We start from the raw sequence: 12,496 nt of genomic DNA on the forward strand, positions 1-12,496 counted from the left end.
TGCACTGGATTTGGTTTTGGCGGAAAGCGGTTGGGGGGTTTAACGGGCAGGTTGTGGAGGTGCCCGTGGGGGATGATGGTCGGGGAGGGTTAAGGATATGGGTGGGTGGTATAGGATGCAAAGGGAGAGGGGGGGTTGACGGGGAGTGAGTTCCTGTGGTTGTTCTGGTTGAGGGGGTCTGATTCTCTTCGGAGTGTCTTACCGCTACATCCTACAAAGCAGTCAGGTCCTGTTTATGAAAATGAAAACATGGGTGAGGGAGACCCATCTTCAATAGTTGTGCGTCCTGGTAGTTAATGGGGTTTCGGGTAGCAACATGGAATATTAGGGACGGTAACAACCTCTCCAAGATCTGGAAGGTCACACAATACATTAGGAGGCACCAGATAGATGTGACCCACCTCATTCCCTCCTCTGATTGCAAATGGGGTGCCATTTGGGGGTGCCACAGGTACTTTTCCTCCTACTACTCTTATGCCAGAGGGGTGGCCATCCTGATAGGCAGGGGTGTTAAGTTATTTCAGTAGCCAGGGATGAATCTGGGAGGGCTCTTCTGGTGTATGGTGTTCTTGAGGGGGCACTGGTGGCCTTGGTGAACTCCTACGGTCCTAACGTGGACAGCCCAAATGCATTTGAATGGATTGTGGTGCAACTTGTGGGGTGTCAGACTGCTACTATTGTTTGGGGGGGGACCTAAACACAGTGCTGGATCCCACACAAGATAGATTTGGGGAGAATCGGGACCTCTTGGAGATTTAAGCCGGGCGCACTGCAGGACCCAATGTTCCTTCAGGAACTGCAGGGGGAAATCCAGTACTACCTTCAGAGTAACGTGGGCTCCGTCTCCTCCGTGGGAGTACTCTGGGACAGCTTCAAGTGTTATATCAGAGGGGTGTGTATGTCCAAGGAGAATGGGATTCTCCGGGACATCAGACGGGAACTCACGATAGGGGAGTCTCGGATAAAGGACCTAGAGGGAAAATTTGCTGCAACAACAGATCCCCCGGACTCTGGCGCAGCTCTGTGAGGAGCTAGATAGATTTAGATCCAATGCGGACCGGGATATTCAGTTCCTAGACCGCGGCCACCACGTCTGTGAAAATGGCGAGGGGCAAAACCTGGGGTGCTATTGGCACAACTAATAGCGGCCGACAGACGGCCCCCACAGGTGAAATGCGTGAGGGACCCCCAGAGTAGACTGGTGCACTCCGAAAAGGATATAGCGGCGGTGTTTCAGACCTATGAGCAACTGTATGGGTCTCAGTATTTGAGGCCTTGTGTCACTATCTAGAGGGGCGGAATTGTATTGTATGGAGGCTCACCTCCATGAGCCTCTTAATCGGGCGATCTCCCTTGAAGAAATCCTAGCGGTGATCAAGGAACTCCTGGAGTCAAAATCACTTCAGCCTGACTGCTTACACGGTGAATTTTACAAGGCTTATGCCCCTATTCTGGCCTTGCTGCTCCTCCGAATATATGAAGAGTCGTTGGTGACAGGGGCCCTGCCCTCAACGCTGCGCTAGGCAAACAAAGTGGTAATACAAAAACGGGGGACACCCCCCCAAGACTGTGCCTCGTACCGACCAATTTCTTTAATAAACCTTCGATAACAAAATATTTGCTAAAGTCCTCTCAAAGAGGCTGCTCCCTCTGATCCCCAGCATGTTGCTGGCCTATCAGGCGGGATTTATTCTCGGGAGTAATGCCACATTCGGCCTTGGCCGTCTCTTCAGAGTTATTGAGGTGCACGATCGCTCATGCCAGGTGATAGCATTTTTTTTTAGATGCCGAGAAGGACTTAGACTCCGGTGAATGGCCCTTTTTATTTGCGGTACTCCAAAAGTTGGGACTCTGCCCCTACTTTATCATATTGGTCTCTTTCCTTTACGTTAACCCCTCAGCGAGAATTGTAGTGGTGCAAGCGAGATGAGCCGGCTTCGCGATAGGGACCGGCAGGGTTGCCCTCTCTCTCCGCTCCTATTTGCCCTCGCAATGGAGCCGCTGGCAGTGATCCAGAGAGAGCGACGCCTCCAGAGGGGAATTTGTCTTGGTCCACACAGATAGATTATATCTCTGTATGCCAATGATGTGGCCCTCTAGATTGATAATCCAGAGGATAACCTGTGCCCGGTGATGAGGGAAGTGCTGAGGTTTGGGGTTTTTTCAGGCCCGAGAATCAATCGCAGCAAGTCTGTGGTGTTCCTACTCATGGAGGAGACTAGTGTATATTAAAGATGAGTTTGGCCTCAGGTGGGAGACTATTGGAGTCCGGTATCTGGGGGTGCTGATGTCTCGCAATCGGGAGGAACTATATTACGACAACTACGGGAGGGCCACTGGGAATCTTCAAGAGATGGTGGCGAGATGGTAGCTACTCCCTCTCACGTTAATTGGGCATATCTCTATTGTTAAAATGATTATTCTCCCCAAATTCCTCTCCCTCTTCACTAATTGCTAGTCCCCCTATTGCTATCGATCGCCTTCTTTCGGTGACTGTGGCGGCGTATCCTCGATCTGTTGTGGGCTGGTAAAGCAGCAAGGGTAGCGTACATGACATTGATACAGCCAACGACAAGAACTGGCTTGGCTCTGTCCGACCTGGAGTGATACTACTGGGCTGCGCAGGCACAATTTCTTGGACATTGGTAGTCCACACACTTTGTGAGGCTGCACGTACAAGTGAAGAGGGCACTAGTGGCTCCCGCCCTGTTGCGGGCAGCGATTATCGGGGAACCCCGGACCTCCCCCAATACGCTAAACATTGTTAAGATCACCTGTGCGGTCTGGAAAAAGATGGCGGGGAAGGTAGGCATCCCCACTCTGTACTCGCCCCTCCTACCGGCACGGCACATTCCCAGGCTGGTTAGAACTAGTGAACGGGTATATCTACAATGGGCAAGCAAATTAGGAATCGAGACCCTCAGCTATCTGTTCATAGAAGGGGTGTTCCTTACGGTGCAGCAGGCAAGAGAGCGGTGTGGGGGGGGCAGCTCAGCGCTAGATGTCTTTCTTTATTTCTGGTTGCACCATGTTCTTAAAGACCTCCTCCCCACACCCCCGGCGCAGCCTCTGGTGTGGCCATTACTGCAAGGGGTGATCCAATTGCAGGGGGCGGGCCTCTTGGTCTCACAGATCAACAGCGGGTTGGTGTCAGACGCACCGTTGGAGGGAGAGGCCCTGAGAAGGCAGTGGGAGGTGGCCATGGGGGGGCCTATTGGAGACGAAGACTGGGCTTATGTGCTGAGGCAAACACAGAAAGTATCCCTAAATTCCAAATATAAGCTAATACATTTTAATTTCCTACACCAGACTTACCACACCCCAGCCAAGCTTCACAAATACTTTTCCGCCACCCCGATCGCATGCCAGAGTTTGGTCAGAGGTGCTAGCAAAAATTGTGCTGATCATTGGGGAACCACTGGATCCAGATCCTATCATGGCCTTGTTGGGATGTAAAAGGGCCCTGCAGCCCTTGCTTTTGGTAGCGCGCAGGAGGGTGGCAATGGCTTGGGGGAAGGGACGCCCGGCCAGCGCTCAAGGGTGGCTTCAGGACGTTGCTTATTGCTATGACACTGAGACAGCCTTTTTTTACCCTTGCAAGCTCATCCCCCAGACGTTTGGGGACCATATACTCAATACCTGATTACACGGGCAGACTGATAACGATGAAGGATGTAATGATTGTTTATATTCATATTCTGCGAATGTGCTTTCTGCTTTTTGTTTTAATGTTTCTGTTGTGGTGGGCGGGCACTGGGAGGGAATCGGACTCCTTGTATGTTTCTGTTGATAAAATGCAAAAATAAAGTATACAAAAAGGAAAATGCACACTTGGACTTGATCAGTGCCTTCCTGGATTGTAAGATGAGGTGATGGCCTCCCAACAGACACGTGGACAAGACCTGTATGTGAATGCAATGGCTCCATGTCAAGCACAGCTGGGCCTGATGTGCTGAAGGTGATCCGTTACTAGAAGCGTCAGATGGCTCATTTGTGGATCCAGATGAGACTGGTTGTCTGAATACTGTTTCAAATGCTTTTTTAGTAAATGCTAATCAGCAGTGTCAGGGGTAATGCCTTAGGACTTGAGTGCTGGCTGTCTACTACACAAATCCTACTGAGTCATAGCTCTCTACAGCACTTAACAAAAATGGCAAGTATCCAGACTCGCTTACAGGAACAGTCTCCACTTAGGCTACTTAAGTATTATAGTTGTTAAGGCCATTTCTGTACAACCCTCTGTTGAGGATGCTACAACAACTAACCCTACGGGTAGGCTAAAACACCTGACAAGAAAGGGAAGCAAAGCCCCTCTTAGATGTTGGTAGCGTGCTCACTGTGATAAAGCTCAACTCTTAGATCGGAATAAGTAGGCCGACACACATGCATCTAGAAATGCACCACATTGATATACTGAAAAATATAAACTTTAATAAAGTCACACATTTAAAACCATCAGTTTAAATAAGTACTTCAGTTGTAATACACAATGTTCAGCATTGTATCAGTCAATTGATCCGTTCTGAGTCACTTGCCACATAAAAATGACTGGATGTAATGGTCTGCTTTTTCTCAATAGAGAAGCAGCAAACATGAACTGGGTGCCCGGACCCAGAAATGATAGTTAACCCGACCTTCACTTCGGCCCTAAAGACTGTTAACCATTTATGTTATTTTCCTTTTTAAGCATTCATACATACGTTTTTCTCTCCTGCACTAAACAAAGAGTATATTTGTTTGATCCTTGCTTGGACACCTTTACATATTATTTACTCCACTATCATTGTTTAGAGGCTTCTGCTGCTTACTCACATCTCTGAAGAATATAGTCTCTCTTGGCCCATTCTACCAATATAGAGGCAAATGAGGTTTATTATTCACGTTCTACCAGGTTCATCTTTATGATAAACACTTCTCAGCCAAGTTGTGGCACAAGTTTGACATAGGACGTAGAACTACCTTATACTACTAATGGCTCTGCTACGGAGATAAAATTCGAAGTAGGGAAGGCTGTTCATACCAAGTGACCTAGAGCTTCAGGGAGCTACTGTGTTGTGCTTAACATTTCCTGGCAGCCCCCTTGCTTATGCTGAAGAGAACAATTTGCGTGTTAACAAACATCTCTCCAACAATGTAATGCAATAAAAAGTATACCAAACTAAAGGAAATAATCTGATGGGATCAACTGCACACGGCATAGTGTGTTGAATGATCTAGGCAGACAATACATGCTAAATGAGAAAAACGTAACAGTTGTTTAAAAAATTATCTAAAGGTGTGAAAAAGTCAGAGATACAAGAACAAGAGTGAAAGCCAAGAATAGAATAAGAGGTTCATAATGACACTGATTATTACATACCTGCTGTTAATCTGATGGATCAAAGTATAAATCACATCTCGCAGGACAAAAGCCCAAGCCCCACCTAAACCTTCCTTTATTTCTTTGAGCAGAAGGTTAACAAAGAGGTGGTAGATGGTAAGAATTCTATGCTTCTTGTAAACATTGCTAGTTTCTGTCGCTTGCTTGCATATTGCTAGTAGAATTTTCTGGAATGAGTCCTTAAAATATGAAAGAAAAATATGGTAAATCAACAATAGGGTTTGTTTTTACAAAAAGTGCACACTCTCCATAATAATCTGAGGCTACAATAGACTATTCAATATTTCTGATAACGGGACAGTTATTTGGATATTTAATGAGTACCAAACTAGATTCAGGCAGCAACGGAGCGCGGGTTATGTTTTGTGGTCATGGTGAGCAGGAGCAGTCTTTGCAACATAGTAACCATTGCATTTACAGTTAGTAGGGAACAAATAACACTTAAAATGGGGCCAGAGGTGGTATCTTATTTGATAACACAACACTTAAAAACATCAGGGTTTCATTTGTAACTTAATACATGGAACTCCTCAGGTGGAAGGTTTGATAAACTCGTGGGAAATCATTATTGGTGCTTGCAAACAAGCCTACCACAAAAAAAACATAACCAGAAGAAGAACTGCACCTTTTCGGAAAATCACGTACAAAAATTAAATACTTATAAATACTAAAAACATATATCCATTATACAAATAAATAGACCATTCTTAGAATTTTGAAGATGCAATTAGCACAAACAGCAAATTGTCAAATACACAATATTAATGTAAGCAGGACTGAAGCATAAACTTCATGCAACTGTGGAATTTGAAAGTATTAAGGTGGCACGCCATTACTCACAGGATTCTTTGATAAAATAGCTACAATGCTTTTCAGTTTGCTTTTATGACAACTACTTATATAATCCAAGGTGGCCTTGATCACATACGATGGAAAATGTGGAGGATTTGGCGCTGGATCTAGCTCCCTGCATGAAAGAAAATGCAAAAATTAATAATAACAGATACATGCTAAACACACTATAGCATCTAAATGTTCTCTAACTGTCAAGAACATTGAGGTCAACATGCTCCGCAAGGGCCCATCAATTGGGGAGGGAATAGACATCAACACCCTAGTTGTACCAGCTATGCATATGGCCCCACAGTACTTCCGTTTTTTAAACCAAAGCTCAGATACAAATACATTGCTCCTAAGCTACCAAAGTTATTTCCACCTTGAAGAAAATATGCATATAAAATAATGCTATACACTTTGGTGAAGAACCACATTCAAAGATCGAAGAAAATAATGTCAGGAAAGTTGATCCTTTATTGCCAAGAAAATATTATTCATACAGGATATCTTTGTATCCTTCAAGCTCTGAATCACTACCCAGCTCCGGCAGCCACCACAATAGGTCTTTTGGAGTGATATACCTCTAATGACTGCTGAACCGGCCTCAAATGTCATAATCCTTTAAAACGATTGGGCTTTACTAAGGTTGTGACAAACCAATGACTCTTCTCATAGCATCATATACCAGTTAATTTAGTTAATAGTGTAACACAAACATGTCATACTTTCCTAGTGTTCCAGAAGGATAAGATTGCGGAGGCATTTTTTACTTCATAAGCCTTGATTATTAGTTGAGCTCATTTTGTGCCGAAATGTCAGTTTGTGATAAAGATTGTTACATCATGGAGATTTTTAAGCAAATCTGTCTAATGAGTAAACTGATAGTGTTGCTGCAATTTACTCTCCATGGGCGGAGAATCCAAAGGTTCAACATATGATAAATGTGAAAGAAGGTTACAGTATTCAAATAAGCACCCTGGCGGAGGGAGCCAGCCAATCAGATGGCTAGTTACGCAGGCTTGATCCGCCGGTGCATGCCTGCATTCGATGCCGCCTGACGGCCGGCTCCCCTCCCCCTCCGTCCCTTTTTTTTCCTCCAACCCCCCCACTCCACTACTTACCTTATTTCGGCTACTGCAACCGCCACATCCACTCCTTCCCCTTATTGCCACAGGCCGCCATGGAAAGGGAAGAGAGACTCCGTATGGAGCCCCGCCTTCCCTTTCCATGGTGTTCCTTCATACAACGGGACGCTGCGCACATCCTGTTGTACGAAGGAAACCCCTTTTCTTTTTTTTTTTTTAAGAACCCCTGGTTACCGCTTTGGCAACCAGTGGTGCTAATAACCTTAATCCCCGTTCCAGTGACTGGAGAGGGGGATAACGGCCCGGAGCCCTCGTTATCTGCCCTCGCGCCAGCCACGGGAACAGGAGATGAACGCCATATGAAAGGGGAAGGATTGGGGCAGCCATTAAAAGAACACAGCCCACTGAAAATCAGAGGTTTCCTGTAGACATCAAAGACAAATGAGTATTTAGTATCAGAAATGTGAAAAAAATAACGCAGGAATTGCAACTTACTATCGGCATCTCATTTATTTCCACCTGGCTAATTTTAAATATTCCCCTTTTGTTAATAAATAAAAACAAATGCACACATGTGTTCTGTTTATTCATTAGATCAGCTATTCAAGGTTTACACATTTTGTATCAAAAATCTGTAGATAAGGGACAGTGAAAAAAATGATTTGCCCATGATCGGAGACTTTAGCTAAGTGCTGAAGCTGGTATTTGAGAGCAGTCTGCAATTTAGGCACTTCATTGCATATCTTCTCAGGTGTAGTTGGTAGGAGCATTTGTTAATGTTTGGCTTTTAAGAATTTGGTTACATAAAAATGACCAGCAGAACAGAAATCCTAATAAAACAGCACTAGCAAAATAAAAATACAGACATGTGCAACGCAAAAACAGAATAATTGCAGCTCCCCACACCTCTTGAAAAGGAGCACAAGTTTCAGAATGCAAAGTAATGAAAGTTTAAAAAAATGACTTAAGTTTTGCAAATGTGCTCTCAACACTTAAATCCCCATAACAAAGGATACTGTGATAAGTGTCCCTGCTTTGTTCACATAGCCATCCGTATTATTTATTGTGTGTGTCCAAATAATACGAAACGTAATGGAAATGATAGACACTGTAAATGTTTTTGTCCTGAAAGAAAGGCCCAGACATGGATATTTATGTGGAGATTAATGTGGCCCCCTCAGTTCTTAGCAAGGCTCTTTTCCAAAGAGGTGTGTTCCAGTGCCCGAGTGTGAACCCTCTGGATTCTGAGCAGCATTGTACGCCCTGTCTCTTGCATGCGTCCTCTGACCACTGCAGATGGATTCTATAGTAACCTTGACAATTCCGGCGGTTTCATGTTCTTCGCCAGAGAAGAGCATGACAACTCAGAGGCTCCAGGAAAAAACAGACTTGGGCACGCCAGTGTCCCAAGGCAGACACCTCCATGGGAGGCAATTAGGGACATAGTGGAAGTCTCTCTCCACCCACCGATGGTCCCTCAAGCAGGGTCATCACGAGTTGGGCGGTAACCCTTAAATGCAGTGGTAAAGCTATTACTGCCGCATTTAAGGGTCTGCCAAATCACGGGTTTGGCAGTATTTACCCCCGGTTATGAGCTGGGGGAATCCGCCAGGAATTGCCGATTTTCGGCACTATTACCGCCGACAGTAATCCTGCCGAAAATTCCCCATTGGGTCCAATGGGGAATGGGGAATTCCCGAAATGGCCCAATGGGGAATGGGTAAGTACCGTTCTGCCAAACCTGTGATCCTGCGCTAATACCGCCAGACCGGTTGGTGGTAGCGCTATTAGCGCTGGCAGTATCCCGGTGGTAATACCGCCGGGATACTGCCCAACTCGTGATGAGGCCCCAAGTGCCAAGTTCGCACTCTTATGGCTGAGCACCGGAAGGAGGGCATGGCTAAATTAGAAGGTGAGGAGAGACTGAATCACATTCCACTGAAAGCATCAGAGGGCTTCTGAAACAGAAAACAGAAGCAAGGAATGGGATCTCCCCTGTCCTGGATTTAGGGGGTAAGGGACAATAAACAGGCAATCCCAAAATAAGAAACACAGGTCGACCTATGAAACTCAGTTTGCCTGACTCCAACATGCCTCCTGCTGCAAAATGAACGTGGTCCGAAAGGAACACCAGCATAAAGTAAGGTGGATTCTCTCAGGAGAAAATAGGGCATTAATAAATTTAAGAACTTCAACTGAGAATACTGAGGGATACGAACATGACACGTATATACAATACTGGAACTGACTCTTGAGATGAGGGATGTAAAATAAACCAGAACAAACACTGACCCTCAGCGACGTGCCTAGCCTCTGGGATTAGCCGGAGGCTCTGGGATTTCACGCTCTTCTCTTGGTCCCCTGGGAAGAGCGTGACACTTCCCGGATTCCTCCTGTGTGGTTACGTGTCAGAAGTGATGAATGGCTGCCAAATGCCACCCCCGCCCCCCCAAGCCTCCCTAATCAAGGGTGTGACCTGCAATTCACAGAAAGATAGCCTTTAAACACATTAATCGGACCTCTGACGAGCTCACTTTGGATAATCGTTTCAACAATTAACAACACAAGAGCTCACGGCTGCCCTGTATGGCACGTAGGGGAGAAAAATAGCAAACAAGTGCAGTGCGGGTGAAAACCTGGTGGTTCAAAAGGATGCATAAAATATTCAACCATACCAAACTGTGGTGGCCTGAATGAAGATAGGACACAGGCTGCGCTGAACAATGGTGTTTATTTGGACACCCGTAACAACTCACTTAACTGGGGATGGCAGAGTCCAGGGGCATAACAGTACTCACTGGGTTAGGAAGTCTCTTTCATGCAGATACTTCACTGCATGCTGTGTGTGTCAGGGATGCACACACTACACTCCAGAGCACCCAGGTGGCTGACCGGAGCCTTGGCATTACGCTCTGGGTGTACAGCCCTTAGATGTCAGGGCCTGGAAGCATCGGAGCTCCTGATTCAGGAGGAACGCTGGGGCAGTGTGTTCACTACGCTGCCCGCCGGATTCTAAATACTTTGCGCATTCGATCCGCGCTTCTCATTGCAATATCTTGCGAGATTGCCTTCCTGCGATGGAAAGTCCCCTCACACCTCCTTTGGTGGGAAAAAAGATGGGTGGTCAGTGCATGACAAAGTCTGAGAACCTGCTGGGTTTTCTTCTCTCCCGCTGTGGTCTGCCTTGGTCGGAAGGTGAAGCTGGATTTCGGGAAGGGACGTCGGGAGATTCGGGTGGATCGAGTTCTTCTTGTGTCGTTTCTCTCTGTGATCCACCGGATGGGGATGGGGGGCTCATGCCTGTCAGTTTGTCATGATGCTGTGTCTCCGATGAGCTTCCCACTGGAGGATGGGGGTTGCTGAATGAACCTTGCTGGGCTAGTCCTTCTCCTGCTTCCGAGGATGGTTGGTTGATAGATTCTCTTCTACGGTACATGGCCACTCTTTCCAAGTTTCATCGTTTACCGTCACTGGTGTAGATGTGGTTACATACCTTTGCGATGACCTCTATAGGTCTACTGTATTTGGAGCCGGTCATGGTGTCTTTGTGGGGAAGGCGTATTTTTACCAGGTCGCCTTTGCTGACTGCTCTGCGTTGCGCGGCCCTGCGTTTGTCCCCTTGAGCCTTCATTGCTTCCTTGTTTCGCTGCATGTGGAATGTTATGTCTCACATGTCCACTTTTTCATCTACCCTTACTTGGTGTAGCCAAGGCAGTACCAGCGTGGATGCCGCCCTTCTCCCTCTCAACAGTTGGAACGGTGAAATGCCAGTGATGGCGTTGGGTGTGATGTGGTTGGCCGCAACGGCCTCCTTTACCGTCTTGCTGGGGTCTAGGCCCGATGCATGCGCCAGCTGCAGCGCTACCTTGATGAAGTGGTTCGCTCTCTCCACTAGCCCATTCGCTTGCGGGTGGTACAGACTCGCTCTCAGCTGTCGGACGTTATGCTTTTTGAGGAATCTTTCCATTTCTCGGGTCACCAGCTGCACCCAGTTTTCGATCACGATTTCCTCAGGGAGGCCTTCACGCTGAAAGACGGCGGTGAGCGCCTCGATGACCGTGCTTGTGGTGATGTCTGGGGCGAATTCAACCTCCACCCACTTGGAAAAGCAGTCCACCATGACAATTCCGTACTTGTGCTCTGAGGACATGCCGTCCAGTGGGCCAATGAAGACCAGGCCTATTTTGTGCCACACTCCTTTGGGGACCTCGGTGGGCATCATGGGGGCTTGTCACACTGGCCAGTCTCGGTGTGGCGGTCTTTGTGCCGCCTGGGCTTAACATGTGTATGAGGGGTTTGTGGTTGGTGACCAATTGGAATTTTGTACCCCAGACATACGATCTGAAGTATTCGACGGCCCAGGCACACGCCAACATTTCCTTTTCCACTGTGGAGTAGTTCTTCTCCGATGTTGACAGGGCCTTTGAGGCGAAAGCTACTATGTTCTTTGTGTCACCCCTTTCCTGGGTTAGGGTGGCGCCTATCCCATAGGCTCTGGCGTCTGTTGTGATACATGTTTCCCATTCGGGGTTGAAAGGCATTAGAAAGGGTGCGTGCAGGATCCTCCTTTTGATCTCGGTGAATGCTTCGTCCTGCTGGGACCCCCAGACGTTGATCGCACCCTTCTTCAGGAGTTCCCTCATGGGGGGATGTGGTCGCGACAAATTTTGCATAGTACTCAGCGAGGCCCAGGAAAGACCGGAGTTCATCTTTGGACATCAGGACCGGGGCATCGGTTAGGGCTTCGAGGAGATTCTTCTTGGAGCTCACACCCTCCTTCGAGATGCAATACCCGAGGTACTCAACTTCACCTACGCCGAACACGCATTTTTCGCGGCGCAGGTGAATGCCTGCTTCTTGCAGTCTGCTCAGTACTGCGGCAAGTGCCTTGTTGTGGGTCAGAGTCCTTGGCGTACATAAGGATGTTGTCCTGAAAGTAGGAGTCGTTGGTGATTCCTTTAAACAGGGAGCTCATCATCCTCTGGAAAGTGGATGCCGCTGAGGACAAGCCGAACGGCATGCGGGTATACTGGAACGTACCTAACGGGGCAATGAACGCCGTGAGCAGGAGCCAGGCATTGTGCAAGCTTATCTGGTGTTATGCGTCACGCATATCTAGCTTCGAAAATACTGTTGCTTCTTTCATCATGAGCACTATTTCGCTGATGCTGGGAAGCAGGAAGCTGTCGGTGGC

At 47.2% G+C, this 12,496-nt stretch overlaps 1 protein-coding gene across 2 annotated transcripts in view; it reads right to left on the reverse strand.

The window, feature by feature from the left end:
- ATM (ATM serine/threonine kinase) overlaps positions 1–12,496 on the reverse strand; it is a 3,046,976-nt gene that overhangs the window by 1,436,866 nt on the left and 1,597,614 nt on the right. For both annotated transcript variants that reach the window (XM_069640412.1, XM_069640413.1), the window contains 2 exons: positions 6,221–6,347; positions 5,360–5,559 (listed from right to left, as the gene is read on the reverse strand). In XM_069640412.1, coding sequence (XP_069496513.1) covers positions 5,360–5,559; positions 6,221–6,347 — 327 coding nt within the window. The remainder of the gene's footprint in view (positions 1–5,359; positions 5,560–6,220; positions 6,348–12,496) is intronic.

Source organism: Ambystoma mexicanum, chromosome 7q (genome assembly GCF_040938575.1).
Source record: "Ambystoma mexicanum isolate Mex_15411 chromosome 7q, UKY_AmexF1_1, whole genome shotgun sequence".
In the NCBI taxonomy this organism is placed as follows: Eukaryota; Metazoa; Chordata; class Amphibia; order Caudata; family Ambystomatidae; genus Ambystoma; species Ambystoma mexicanum.